The sequence below is a fragment of the Tursiops truncatus genome, chromosome 7 (genome assembly GCF_011762595.2).
Source record: "Tursiops truncatus isolate mTurTru1 chromosome 7, mTurTru1.mat.Y, whole genome shotgun sequence".
Lineage (NCBI taxonomy): Eukaryota > Metazoa > Chordata > Mammalia > Artiodactyla > Delphinidae > Tursiops > Tursiops truncatus.
The window spans coordinates 9,906,804-9,920,756 of record NC_047040.1 but is presented as its reverse complement, the minus strand read 5'-3'; the positions used below and the strand labels follow the sequence as shown (position 1 = coordinate 9,920,756).

The 13,953-nt window shown below is 47.0% G+C and overlaps 1 protein-coding gene across 2 annotated transcripts in view; it reads right to left on the bottom strand.

The window, feature by feature from the left end:
* PID1 (phosphotyrosine interaction domain containing 1) overlaps nt 1–11,488 on the bottom strand; it is a 256,584-nt gene extending 245,096 nt beyond the window's left edge. The window contains exon 1 of one of the 2 annotated variants that reach the window (XM_073807177.1): nt 11,108–11,488. In XM_073807177.1, the coding sequence (XP_073663278.1) occupies nt 11,108–11,137 (30 nt within the window). In that variant the 5' untranslated portion in view covers nt 11,138–11,488. The remainder of the gene's footprint in view (nt 1–11,107) is intronic. The other variant, XM_019923660.3, reaches the window with a different exon arrangement.
* Between the last annotated feature and the right edge of the window lie 2,465 nt (nt 11,489–13,953).

Sequence of the window (13,953 nt, the reverse complement as noted above, 5' to 3'; positions counted from 1 at the left end):
TTTTACTAAAGTTCAATGGCCATTGGTAAAGTTGTTGCATCTTATCTAATGTTTTAGTTGCTATCTTCTTGAGAAAAAGAATTGTTCCATAAGAAATCCAGACTCTATATCTGCTAGGCATATTACATCCGCAAACTAGATTCAAGACCCACAAATGGTTTTGCAGAATGTATTCTCTGTGTGTTTCCTATCACAGGAGGAAGAATGGCAGGCAGGTGGCCCGACCAGCTGCAGGGATCACAATACCAGAAATTCACCCTTTCGATAGCAAAATCTCCTGAGTCTACTGGCCACTAGGGGAGGAATCAGATGCTAAGATACAGGGCTAAAAAGGGCCCAGAGGACTGGGGCAGCTGGAAAACCAACATGTTAGAAAGAAGTGAGAAATGCGTCCCCGGGAGGATGGAGGTTAAAGGGGCCATCCTGAACGAGGAAGATCCGCCAAGGCATCGGCTGGAACGTTCCATCCTTTGGTCTGGATTTCTCCTCTTGCTCAACTACTAGCTTCTCTCAGATCCTCGGGCAAACTGAGATGGATGGAAATGTCATTTCAGGAAGTAAACAAAGAAATGTTTGAAAAGGAGAGAATGGAACTCTAAGAAAAATATAGAGTTCATTATTTACATTCTGGGCTAGAATTTTAATATCCAGTTAAAAGAAAACAAGAACTACAGAGAATTCGCAGAAGTGAGAGCAGAAACTAGTAGTATTGTTTAGCTCCCCAACACCTGGCACTGTGCCTGGCATACAGTGAAAATTTCACGTGCACTTTAACAGCTTCAGGTATAAATGACGTGTAGTACACTGCACAAGTTTGTAAGTTTTGACCTATGTTCAAGCCCATGAAACCATCACCGTAATCAAGACGCTGAACACATCCCATCACCCCCAAAAGTTCCACCCACCCCAGGCTCAGGCAGCTGTAATTCTGACTTCAGTCATTTTACATCCCCACCAGCAGTGCATGAGAGGTCCGGTTCCTCGACGTCCTTGCCAACAATTGGTACGTTGAAGCCTTTTTAATTTTAGCTGTTCTATAGTTGGGCAGTGTTATCTCATTGTGCTTTTAATTTGCATTTTCCTAATGACTAATGATGTCTTTTCATGTGCTGATTTCCTAACCATATAACTTTTTTGTTCAAATCATTTGCTCATTTTCTTTAATTGGGTTGTTTACCTTGTTACAGTATTGAGTTTTCAGAGTTCTTTATATATACTGGATACAAGCCCTTTATTACAAATATATGATTTGCAAGTATTTTCTCCCAGTCTGTGTCTTCTTTTCATTCTCTTACAAATATCTTTAAAGAGCAGAAATTTCCTGCTCTTTAAAGAGCAGAATTTTGATGAAGTCCAATTTACCCAAGTTTTCTTTTGTTCAATGTGTTTTTGTTATTGTTCTAGGAAATCTTTGCCCAACCCAAAGGAACTTTTGGGTGTAGTGGATCTGTTCATTACCTTGACTGTAGTAATGTTTACACAGATGCATACAAAGATTTTCTGCTGTTTCTGTCTAGAAGTTTTATGGTTTTATGGTACACCTGGGTCTATGATTCATTTTAGGTGAATTTTTGTATAGAATATGTATGAGGTACAGACTGAAGTTTTGGGTTTGTTGTTGATGGTATTGATTTTGCTGTTTTGCATATGGATTGTTTCCGCATCGTTTCGTTGAAAAGACTATCCTTTCTCCGGCAAACTATTTCTTTACACTTTTGTCAAAATCACATTCACTTCTGATCAAAAAGGAGAACTCTCAAAAAAGGCCCTCGCTGACAGCTGCTAAAATTTAAAACATGCATCCTCTTTGATTCAGCAACTCCAATTTTATCAGTTCCATCTAAAGAAATACAAGCACCATGATAGTGCGCAGATCCTTATAACAGTATTATTTACGGGAGGAAAACAACAACAACAAAAAATGGGTACAACCCAAATATTCCCTGACACAGGAAGGACTGAATAAATTACAGTCCAGCTCCACCACCAAATTTTATGTAGGGAGTAAAAGGAATGAGTTGGGGCTACATAAACTGACCAGAAGAGATATCCAAGAAACATTCTGTAAAGTGAAAAAAGCTACAGAGTTTTATATACATAATGATTACATTATTTAAACAAACAAGAAAAACCTAAATATGTATCTATATATTTGTATGTGTTTGTAAAAACCTAGGGAAAATTATGGGCAAAAAACTACCAGACAGATCACATGAGTTTCCTTCATGGGCAGAACTGAGAATGAGGGAATGAACAAGATTATCAACTTCTTGGTACCCTAAGCAGACATTATTTTGTAATTTTTGAGTCAAATCAAGTCTAAAATAGTAGCCATGACTTTGCCATGCAGAGGATGTGCACCCTATTCCATTACACATCTGTACCACCACTTGGAAAAAAAGTGGGTTTTTTTTGGTGGTTGGTTCTAGTAGGGAGAAATATTTTGGTACATGAGGGATAACCCCCCACCAAAAAAAATTCCACACTAAGTATATTATAGGTTGAATTGTGTCCCCAAAAATTTCATATGTAAAAGTCCTAACCCCTAGTACCTCAGAATGTGACCTTATTTGGAAATAGGATCATTGCAGATATAATTAGTTACGTTAGAATGAGATCATACTGGATTAGGGTGGGCCCCTAATCCGATATGCCCGGTGTCCTTATAAGAAAGGAAATTTAGACACAGAGAAAAACACACGGGGAGAACACCACGCAAAGCTTCAGCTGGAGTGAAGCTGCCACGAGCCAAGGAATGCCGAAGACTTGCAGCAAACTACCGGGACCTGGGAGGGAGGCATGGAAAAGATGCTCCCTCACGGCCCTCGGAAGCTATCGACCCTTCATGCAACCTGACTGGAGACATCCACCCTCCTGAACTATGAAACAGTACATTTCTGTTGCTTAAGCCACCCAGCTTGTGGTACTTCATTAGAGCGGCCCTGGGAAACTAATGCACTAAGCTCCCAAGCAGTTAAACCTAAAGCAAAAAAAAGTAGCAAGAGCCACTCATCAGCACCACGGTCCCGCAGCCCCCAGGTCCGTGCCTAGGGAGCAGCCTCAGAAGACACAGAAAGTAAACAGCAGTGTCTACTGTCCCGCATTATAGGTGGCTTGTACACCAGGATGCCGTACACACCTGAGGGAAAGCTGGTTCCCGATGTAAAGACATCAAAGCATGCGGTGGGCAGAAGGGGCTACAGTATCTGCGTGTTTATCCCCAGACCCACAATTACACAGAAACCGTGGGGAAGGGTTTGTCGTGAACGGATTAGGGTGGATCTACTATTAAGAAAGGATAACGATTAAGGAGCCCCTTTCTCCTGGCACCTCCCCCTCCCTTTCACATGTGCAGCATCCTTCCCTACTGAGGAAGAGAGTGGAAAGTAAAGCAGCCTTTCAAAACTTGAGTGACTCTCAGTATCCTGCAACAAACCATGATGAAAAAGAATGTATGTGTGTGTGTATGTGTGTGTATATATATATATATATATGTATAACTGAATCACTTTGCTGTACAGCAGAAATTAACACAACATTGTAAATCAACTATATGGTAATAAAATAAATTAAAAAAAAAAAAACTTGAGTGACTCTTCACTCTGAGAAATGCAAGTCCAACGAGCAGCTGTGCAGAGATCCAGGCTCCTTACCCTCGTCAGGACTGGAAACGTCTGTGCCATCGTGGCTACTGTATGAAAAAGAGGAGCTGGCCCAGGAGAGCAAGTACTATGACTCCTAACGACGTTTATTTTATCTTAAAAGTGAGTTCCAGCATAGGCATGGATACCTCATTAAAATACTTTATGCAGTCACCAAGTGAAAAACAAAATCAAAACAAAATATCCAACCAGATACGAATAATCAACCACACATACTCTGAAGTTGACTGGAAATGGATTCTAACATCAATCTACAGTTGTCCTTGCTGGGAAGAGGCAAATCCCAGAGGCTGGCTACCCGGGACCCTGCAGAGACTGACAACCCCGATCGTTTGAGAATAAAGCCCTGGGCCTCCCTCGGTCCTGCCTGTCTGGAAGAGGGTCACTGAGATCCTCCTTGAATTGACTGTCTTCCACACCCCAGCCCATAATTTTAAGTACCAGCATGAACTATCTCTTGAAGCACATTTACTTCCAGAGGCCCTCCCTTGGCAACGGGGCACACATTCCTCTCGGTGTTGGCTTCATTTTCCCAGGATGTTGACCAGAAGTAGACGAGAGAGAAAGCAGCAGCATTTAATTGTTCTTTAATGTCCGTTTTCATTATTTTTCAAATCCACCATAAACAAATTCACACTCCGCACAAAAAGCATGCTATACAGAAACACTAATTTAGTCCCAGTATATGAAAGTCAGGCACACCTTAGCCTTCGGAAGTACAGTGACAGAACACAGACAAAGGCAGCAGGTTTCATGAATGTACTAGCGTGTTAGCTTCCTAGGGCTGCTATAACACATCACCACAGACTGGGTGGTTTAAAACCACAGAAATGTACTCTCTGACAATCCTGGAGGCTGGAAATCCAAAACCATGACATTGGTAGGGCCATTCCCCTCCAAAAGCTCTAGGGAGGAATCGTTCCTTGACTCTTTTAGCCTCGGGTGGTTGCCAGCCGTGCTTGGCTTTCCTTGGCTTGTGGTAGCACAACTCCACACTCTGCCTCCATCTTCGCATGGCCCTCTTCCCCGTGTCTCCTCTGTGTCTTCAAATCTCTCCTTATAAGGACATTAGTCACTGAGTTCAGGGCTCACCCTAATCCAGTATGACATCGCCTTCACTCAATTACATCTGCACAGACCGGGTGTCCAAATAAGGCTACACTCACAGGTCCCAGGGTTAGGATTTCGACATATCTGTGTCGGGGTGGTGGTGCGGGCAGGGGGGAACAACTCAACCCATAACAATGAGTAAGACATAGAGACCAGGCTCTGAATGTGACTCTTGGTCCCTCGGTAGCCATGTCAGTTAGGAAAGCCAAGGGTGCAAGTAATAAAGGACCCAACTAATTCATAGGCTTCAAAGAACAGAAGGAGGTGGTACTTTTTCTACTACTGAAACCTCCTTTATCAAATTAAGACCTCAGTCACAACACATGAGGGGAGGAGATGGCCTGGGCTGTCTTACTGGGAAGGGATATCCCGGCAAATACCAAGTGGCATCAGTACTAAGTGAGAGAGCCTACTGTGACTTTGGTAGCATTGGAATATGCCAAAGGCACAAAGCAAGTCTGCGCTTTACCCTTGACACCATCCTATTCCAGTTCTCGCCCTGGGGTGTGGACCTGGTGAATATTCTGATGCTTTATCACTGGAGAGCAGCTAAATTGGGATCACAACCTTTTTTTTTTTTAAGTTAACATAAAATGATAGTAACGAATTCCACGAGACTCTAAGGAGGTCTTTGGACAAATATCTCAAATATTTCTTCTTGCTCTCCTTAGATAAAGCTTCCATTTAGATTTGTGCCCAAAGGTGGCTGAGCAAAGCACACTGCAGCCATTGAGTGCTTCTGGACTGGTTTTATTTGCTGACCACTAACGAGTCCCTAAACAGCAGCTAATTGGAGGAGTCAAAATAGCCCTGTGCAAGGGAGCCTGATGGCCAACAGCCGTGGGGCTGTCCAGCGTCAGCTGCTCCAGGATCCAATTTATGGGACAAATTCATACGGTGGAATGGAGTCAGTGCGAGGGAAGGCGGGAAGAGAGAGATAATCTGGAACATCAAACAAAATGCAAAACGTTGCCTAATGCTCCAAGATAGCCCAGGACAGTCAACATTAGGCAACGGGTAACCAAGGGTCAGAGAGTTTTTTTCCCAAGACTAGCATTTTGCAAGTCGCTTAGTAGAGATTTTGCTCTTGAACTCTCTGACGTCCTCCCTCCCTTCCCCCCAGTTTTGGTCTAAATGGGGAACGACTGCAGAAGTGATCGGGGTTATTGCCAGCTTTTAAGGTCTCTAGTTTGTCAAAAGTCCAGGAATGACCCAATGACATAAGGTAGCATTTTACTTCTGCGAGACCTCAAATTAATGACAAGTCCAAGTTTTCTTTAGGAAGCATAAGGCCCAATGCTTCATGCTTACTCAACTATGAGGGCTGAAAAGAACAGCAAAACATAGGATCGATTTAGTGAGAAACCTGTGTGTCTGTAAGAGCAGCTATTACTCATTTCTAAGCAATTGCTCTTGAACTCTCCGACCTCCTCCCTCCCTTCCTCCCATTTTTGGCCTAAATGGGGAGCGACTGCAGACGTGATCGGTCTTTATTGCAGTTTCAAGGTCTCTAGTCTGGATAAATGCCATGTGCTCCAGCTTAAGAGACTCTTAAATGGCACTTGGGAATTTCAGCTTGAGGACGACACAGCAGTTTACTTCCCCCAGAGATTTGGGCCACCAAAAAGAGGGTAGCCCTTGGTCCACGCAGGCAACCACACGGCTTCAACAAGAGATATGAAAGTAGCCTCTCAGAGCCCATGAGGCCCCCACTGTTGCCATTCTATTTATTAATAACAACAGCACCCGCATGTGTACACCATCCTGCTGTCTCATCCTTCTAAATGACAGAAGAGCGGTGATGGAGATCCGGAGCAAACCTCCTGCTTCGAATTCCAGCTCAGATCATGTCTGGCTGCCCAACCCTGGCCAGATCATTCAAACTCTCTGGCTTTCAGTTTCTTTATCTATAACAAGGGGATAAAAGCGGTTATGGAAGGTAAATGAGCTAGATGATTCAAATAAAACCCCTTAGCGTCGTGCCACACACACAGCGCGTGCTCCATAAAAGCTGGTGTTGCCATCATCTGCCTCGCTCTGTTTTCCTCCTATCAATTTGGTCTGCCGGGAAAAGTGTCGGATTTGCCAAGCTTTTCTCTCTGCCTGATGGGCCCAGTCTAACGGTCTCTAGCTGATCTTTTAGAAGGCTCTTCCATCTCCCTTCTCAGGGGAAAAGTGGAAGTGGGTAATGACAGAGAAATAAGTCATGAACAATCAACGCTCCAGGCCAAGGCAAGATCCGCCCGATATGACAAGGCAGAGAAAGGGCAAGACGAAGTGCTGTTACCGCCTCCAATCTCCAAATATTGGGCTGGCCAAAAAGTGCGTTCGGTTAATGAATACGTTGTTCGAGAAGGTTCTTGGTGAAAATGAAAAATGTCTTTTTTTTTTACTTAAAACCCAATGAACTTTTTGGCCAACCCAATAGTATTTAGTCACAAATGTAAACCTTTTTATCAGCCAGACGTTTAACAAGAAACTAAAAGAAAGGTTCTTCAGGATCTGGTTTCCTCCCTACCCTTCCTCATTTCACCCTCTTGGAGGTTCTAAGGTACAGCCATTGACCAAAATGTGAATGAAAAGAAAAAAGGAAAAAAAAGTGGTGAGGGGGAAACACGGTCCAGGCTGAGAAGCCAAAAGCCAGCTTTATCGATAAAAGTTCTGTATTTTCTGGATCTGCCATGGAGACATTTTAATTACAGGAAAAACAGGCAAATTACTAGGACCTTTATAGAACGTCTCATAAGAAGATGGTCACACATAGATCTACTCCACAGTTAGAATTTGCCAGAACTTTTTCCCATACCTTTCTACTACCACTCTCCATTCCGTCCTTGTAGTAACTACACGACAGGCAAGGATGCATTGATCTCCTTTGTTCCAAACTCAGTCTCCAGTCGTCTTTCTCCTGCTCTCCACCTTTCTAGGCTTCCAAAACATGTATGTGGTAGCACCCTGAAGACAGACGCTCTGGGGAAACGCACGCTCCTCGTGGCTGAGCCCACACTCCTGAGCCGATGAGTCTGTCACTTCTAACGCCTCTGCCCGGCCCAACAATGAAGTCAATCAGGCAACCCATGTAAACTGTAAAATATCGAGGCCAGAAGTAGTCTCATCTCTATGTTGAAAAACCAACACTTAGCCTTTTTTACTGGAAAGTCCTCTTTCACTTTTCCGAAAAAAAGCCTGTTTCAAATCTGCTTCTTAAAAAATTTATAACTCTCCCAAGTCCCTCTAAGGAAAAAAGTCTGCTGTGCAAAGGAGAAGGTAAGAAGGGAAGAATTCATATTTATTCCACTTTAAAAGCTGGGGTGGTAATTTAAATCTTCACATCCCCTTTGATCCTACTATATTTTTAATGGCAGAAGCTCCCAGCGAGGGCTCGAGTGGGATGTAACAGAAGTTTTAACATTCAGGGGGGCAGATGAACTTGCCGCAGTCTGTGTGACTGAATGAGAAATTCCCCAGCTCAGCCCCACTCGGGGCAACAGGTCACTTTGCCTGTACTGGATTTGGGTCGAACAGCAAAGCCTCAGATCAGAAAATATCAGCGTTCGTTCATTTGGCGAAGAAGTGGGGTTTGATAACAATAATCCAGCCTGACCAAAGACGCCATTTCCCGAGCAAGAGAGCTGGATACCGGACTCACATTAGTTAGAGGATGACTGTCTAGCCTAAACAGAGTTCAGCCACACTCCCTCCCTGGGCCATGGACCTTTTGAATGGCGTCATCTAATAAAGTCAGTTAAGGAAAGATGTCCTTTTCTTCCCTCACCTCTTTTGTTTCTAGGTATTTGTACAAGAAATTGACTCCCTAGTCCTGTTAGGAAGCTCTGGGAACACTTCCTTGAAGCATTCTCTTCACTCAAGCTCATCTAAGTTAGAATGTTTGCATTAAAAATGAATGAGGAAAAAAAACCAGGGAGGTGGTATGAGAAAGTTAAACAGATTTGTATAAGGAGGTTGGGGCTTTGACTCTGTTACAGACAGGGATTCATCATTATTTCCCCATGGAACACGCTTTCCATTGCCATTTCCATGGCCACAACATCTGGGCATGTGAAGCATCCCATTCACTGAGGAATCGGAAACCAACGTTCCTATACAGTGGTGCCTTGAGGGCAAAAAAGGGAAGAAAAAATCGCAGATGGCAAACAGAGCCCAAGTGACAAAAATAACCACAAGGAATGTAAACAAAGTATCATTACAAGCAGCTCACTCACCACGTCACCCTCAACAGCTCCCTTCCCCAGAAGCAAAAAATAAAAACATACAAATCGTGCTGTAAAGAAGAGCTAAGCTGCTATTGGGGAAGAAGCCATGAATACGAAGATTTTTCTCCATATGGCTCACTTTTATAATTGCAAGCCTTGAGGTATACTTTTAAGAGAACCAGGTCTGGCTGCTAATTTAAATTAGGGCAGCATGAAGTTAAGCCCTGTGTCGGTAAGTATCTTCCAATGGTGACTTGATTTTAGTCAGTGACTAGGCATGTTTACTTGAGCTTTCACAAGCCAAAAACCCCTGCTCTTTCAATCTGACACTTCAAAATGAAACAAATGCATTGCAAACGCACACTGTAATACACCAGGCTCATGCCAAACGCACATGTGTACATTTCACAGAAGAGCCAGGACATTTCTAGCGAGGAACGATCGCCATGCGGAACGCAAGCCAGAGCTAGCTCCTGCCAAGGGTCACGTGCTGTGGAGCACACAGGAGTCCCTACACGAAACAGGCCGGTAGAAATAACTTCAAGAGACAAAAATCTACAAACTCTGCAGAGGCACGGATCCCCAGGCCACAAAAGCCACCCCCAGGAATTCTGACCTCATCTCTCTAAGGACCTCCAAGAGCTTCTCTCCTCACTTGGATGGGAAGCCCTCCGCCCCCGCTAAGTCACTCCTTCCTTTAGAATAAATTCACCACCCTGAACTGAAGGAAAAATGCACACGTACAACTGGTAACTGATGCCAGGGCTGAAATACATTTACATCACCTTTGGCCAATCATTCAGAGCCCAATATTGACTCTCTTAGTAAGAGAAGGAGAGAGTTAGGAGGCTGGTCATCCACCTCCCTATGTTCAAGGCTAAAGACCTCTTTTCTTGTTCATTCTGTTTGAGACCCTAGGGGACTGGCCTGGTGTCTCAAGCTCTTACTGTGAACCCACTCCCCCAGAATGCAGGCCCGGGGAGGCTTGGAATGGGGTTGTGAGGCATCCGCTTCTGCTAAAAGCAATGCCCTCTGCAGGTTAATCCTCAGTATGAGAACTCACAGGCAAAGGTTAGACTCTCCTAGCATCTGAGAGACAGACAGTCCGTGTTTGGCCCTTTGAATTTTCATTGAGAAACCTCCAAAGCCAGTGAAGGCTCCTGGCCTCCACTGTCCCAAGTCTTCAGATGCATTCAGCTTCCAACGGTGCTGTATTTTACCACTGAAACACTTCTTCAAAGTTTACTATGAAACAGTGTGGCTCTAAGCCTGCCAAAAGTTTAACTGCAGGATTCAGTGGATTTTATCTGGCAGAGTAGCTGCCCTTCCTCCTGAGAATATTTTCCAGCGAAGGCAGTCAAACCTTGCAGTCAGGGTGATTTCGGGGTCCCGAGTGTCACTGAATGAGCTCCCCTCTGAAAACGCCCCTCTTTCTCACTTTGACCGCCTTCCCATCTCATCTCCCTGGCTTCAGAATCCAAAGTAAAAGCAGTTTGGCATTTCAGTAGACAGCAATGAAAAACTTTGATGGGATGACCCAGGGCATAACTATTCCTGGCTGAATTTAACTTTTGATTTTCAAATATGTAGGGGAGCTTGGGTTCAGGGGAGACGAAGGGAGAGCGCCAACAAATAGGAGAAAATAAAATAGAATAAGCAGCATACCATGACCAAGCCAAACCAAGCTTGATATTTCCAAATTATATTGGCAAACGTATGCTTTCTCAAATCATTTGTTCTGTCTTTCCTGGAGACGAAAAGGAAAAAAAAAAAAAAATCTGGATGCAAAATTCCTAACCCCAGACCAGTAAATTGTGTCAGTGGAATACAATCTAAAATTGCTGGTCAGAAAGTCCAGCGTTATATATACCTATAGGCAACTAATCCCCAAGGCAAAAGTTGCGCCGCCCGAAGCAATGCGTTCGTCAATTTCATCACCCCCCCTCACCCCGACCGAGTGCCCAGCGCTGGGTTAAGCGGACAGCATCAGGTTCTAATCCTTGCATTCACACACGATCGCTTTGGGCAAATCCTTGGCAGTGGCCAGACGCACCACCTCTGCTCCTCCGGTGCGAGCACCTTCTCCTCCAGGCTGGCCCCCGGTCACCCGGTGCCCCTTACCTGCAGGCGCTCCGTGGCCGGCTGCCACATCTTCCAGCCGCGGGGTCTGGCAGAGGAGACGCTGGCGAGACTCTGTCGATGGCGCCGGGGGTCGAGGGGCTGGGGGTCGAGGGGCTGCGGTGCCGCTTCACATCTGCGGTGGGCGCCCGCGGGATGTACGTCCAGGGGCCGGCGACCGCCGCGGGGTGGGCGCTGGGGGGCTGCGAGGGGGGGAGGCGGCGCGGCGCTCGGCTGCCGGCAACTTGTGGGCACGGCCGCGAGCCGCCTGTCCTGGCGCAGCTGCGAGAGGACTGCGCAGCTCCGCCCGGGCCCACGAGCGCACGGCGGCGGCGGCGACGGCGGCGGCGACGGCGGCGGCGGCAGCGGCGGCAAGCGCTCCCTCCTCCTCCCCCGCCGCCGCCGCCCGGACCTGCGCGCTCTGAGCATGCCCGGGGCCGGCCCCCGCCCGGCCGGGAGCCCGCATCCCGGCCTCGGGGGACCCTGAATCCCGGCGAGGGGAGTGTGCAGAGGCCAGAACCGGCGGCCCTGCTCCCCCGGGGAGCCCCGGGTGGGATGGGGTCTGGGCGAGGGAAGAGCCTGGAGAGGGAGGGCTTCCTGAAGCCAGAGCCCATAGCCCTCTGGGGTCTCAGTCTTCCTGTCAACAGGGATCTCCGAATCGCCTGGGTCTTGACGGGCACTGTGCTGGGCCACGGAATTCCATTCATTCTTTCCAGTGGAGTTAACTGAGCATCTATTAGGCTCCAGCCCCTGTGCTGGATTCTGAGGATTCAGTGGCACAGAACAGAAGACAAGAGCATGTTTCCCCTCTCCCGAGCTTCATTCTACTTGAGGGAGACAGTCAGTGACAGAGGAAACACCTGAAAGGGCGCTAGGTCAGGTGGTGAGGCATCTTGGCAAGAAAATAAAACAGGGGTGATGGGTGAAGAAAGGGAGAGGAGCGCTTCTTCGAGGGGGGTCCAGGTATGTCTGGGGTAAGAGAGGAAGATGGACCAGGTGAGGCATGACATGCGGGGCAGAGGACTGGGGCTCCTACACCTGGGTAAGGAAGGTAGCACAAGATCGCCCGTCCTCCATCCACCCTGAGATCTGCCAGGTGCCTCAGGAAGCTCTGTGAACCCAAAGATAAGCCAAGGGCCACCCTGGGCTCCCAGGCATGGAGGGTGGTGTGGGCCACCGTGAAATAACCACCTTTCCTAAAGAAGCCCAGCTCCTCCCACCCTCTTGACAGCTGGCCAAGGTGAGTATGAACATTCCCATCGTTTGGACAACACAGATGAGGCTTGCAGAGTCTAGGTGACCATTAAAGTCACACAGCCAGTGAGTGGCTTCAAGATGACTTGGAGTCTGGGGCTCTTACCCGACTCCCCTAACTGCTCTGACCATGGAAACACCATGGGAAAAGGGCAACGTTCTGGGGCTGGAGGCTGGGGGAGCTTGGCAGGATGGGGAGGCTACGCTGATTCTGGAGGCTGATGAAGAGTGTGGGAGGAGAAGTAATGGGAAACGCTCAGGGACAGAAGGAGCAGCTAGAGGGGGAGGGCCACACCATCTGTGCGGGGAGCCCAAGGCTCCTGAGAGATGGGCCCACGGAGCAGCGGGGACTGGCGGGAGAGGGTCCCGAGGGCATACCACACTGCAGGTGCACCGCCTGGGTCCTGAGCTACTCGGGCACTACTAAAATCAACACCCCACGTCTGGAAGGATCTGCCCATGGTCATGCACAGGTAGAGTGATTTCCAGATATCAGAGCACTCAGCTCAGCAGACCCTCCCAGAACTCTCCGAGGGACAGAAACCCGCATCTCCCAAGGCTTGGGGAGCACAAGGTTCACAGAGCTGCCCAGAGGAGAGTCACATAGTGGCAGTGCCTATCCAGGGCACTTTTCCAGGCCTCCGGATGGCTCCTTCCACACCACACAGTTGCTGCCACCCACCCAGGCAGGTCCAGACCCTCAGTGCCCTAGGAGCCTCCCCCAAAGCCACAGAGATGCTTCTGAGAGGCTGGTCTCTATCTCCCCTGACGACCACGGGACCCTCCCATTCCTGCCGAAAAAACCACCAAGACTTTCTCAGCTACTTCCCCAGTCCCTGCTACCTGCTCTGGACCTACCAGTAAATCCCTTCTGATGAGGGGTTGGTATGTCAGCCCTGCATGGAAATACATCTCAGATGCTTGGTCATGTGGTCTCCGTTTTGAGATGATATGTTTACTTTTCCAATAACTCTTCATGCACACTTCCCACACCTAGAAAAGTCCTGCTGACAATAATAGACCTTCTCAGCCTCCTAATTCTCTTTTTATAAAACCCCAAAGCAAAAAGAGATGCACTTCATTACGAAAATCTAGAGATCCAAATGTCCACATTCAACCTCTCAGGAAGCTAAAACAGGACTGTTCCGTTGCCAGGGATGTCTTCCGACTTGAGCTCTGAAACCATCCTTGGTTGCAGATGCTTCCGTGGAAAAGTGATTTTGTTTTAAATAGCAGCGGGATGAGATAACGGCCTAAATTCAAATTGCATTAGAGCGTTAAATCCTGTCTTCTCACCACCTCCAAGTGTAATTAATTGTTATGACTCAGTAATACAGCTTTTAGTTCAGAGTATGATGCTATTTAAGGAGAAAAGGCTTCGGCTCTGTAGTGATTGCTTTCAGTTACTAGTCCCACTTTGCAAACATATTTGGTAAAGTAGTGTTTAAACTCAAAGGACACTCCTGTTTTCATTACCTTGATGCCGGGAATCAGGAAACTAGGGCAGGGGAAATGAGAGTGGAGGTGGAGCCTGGTAGAAGGTGACAAAAGGAACAGCCCTCCCACCATCAGTTTGGCTCCCAAGCCTTCCTATT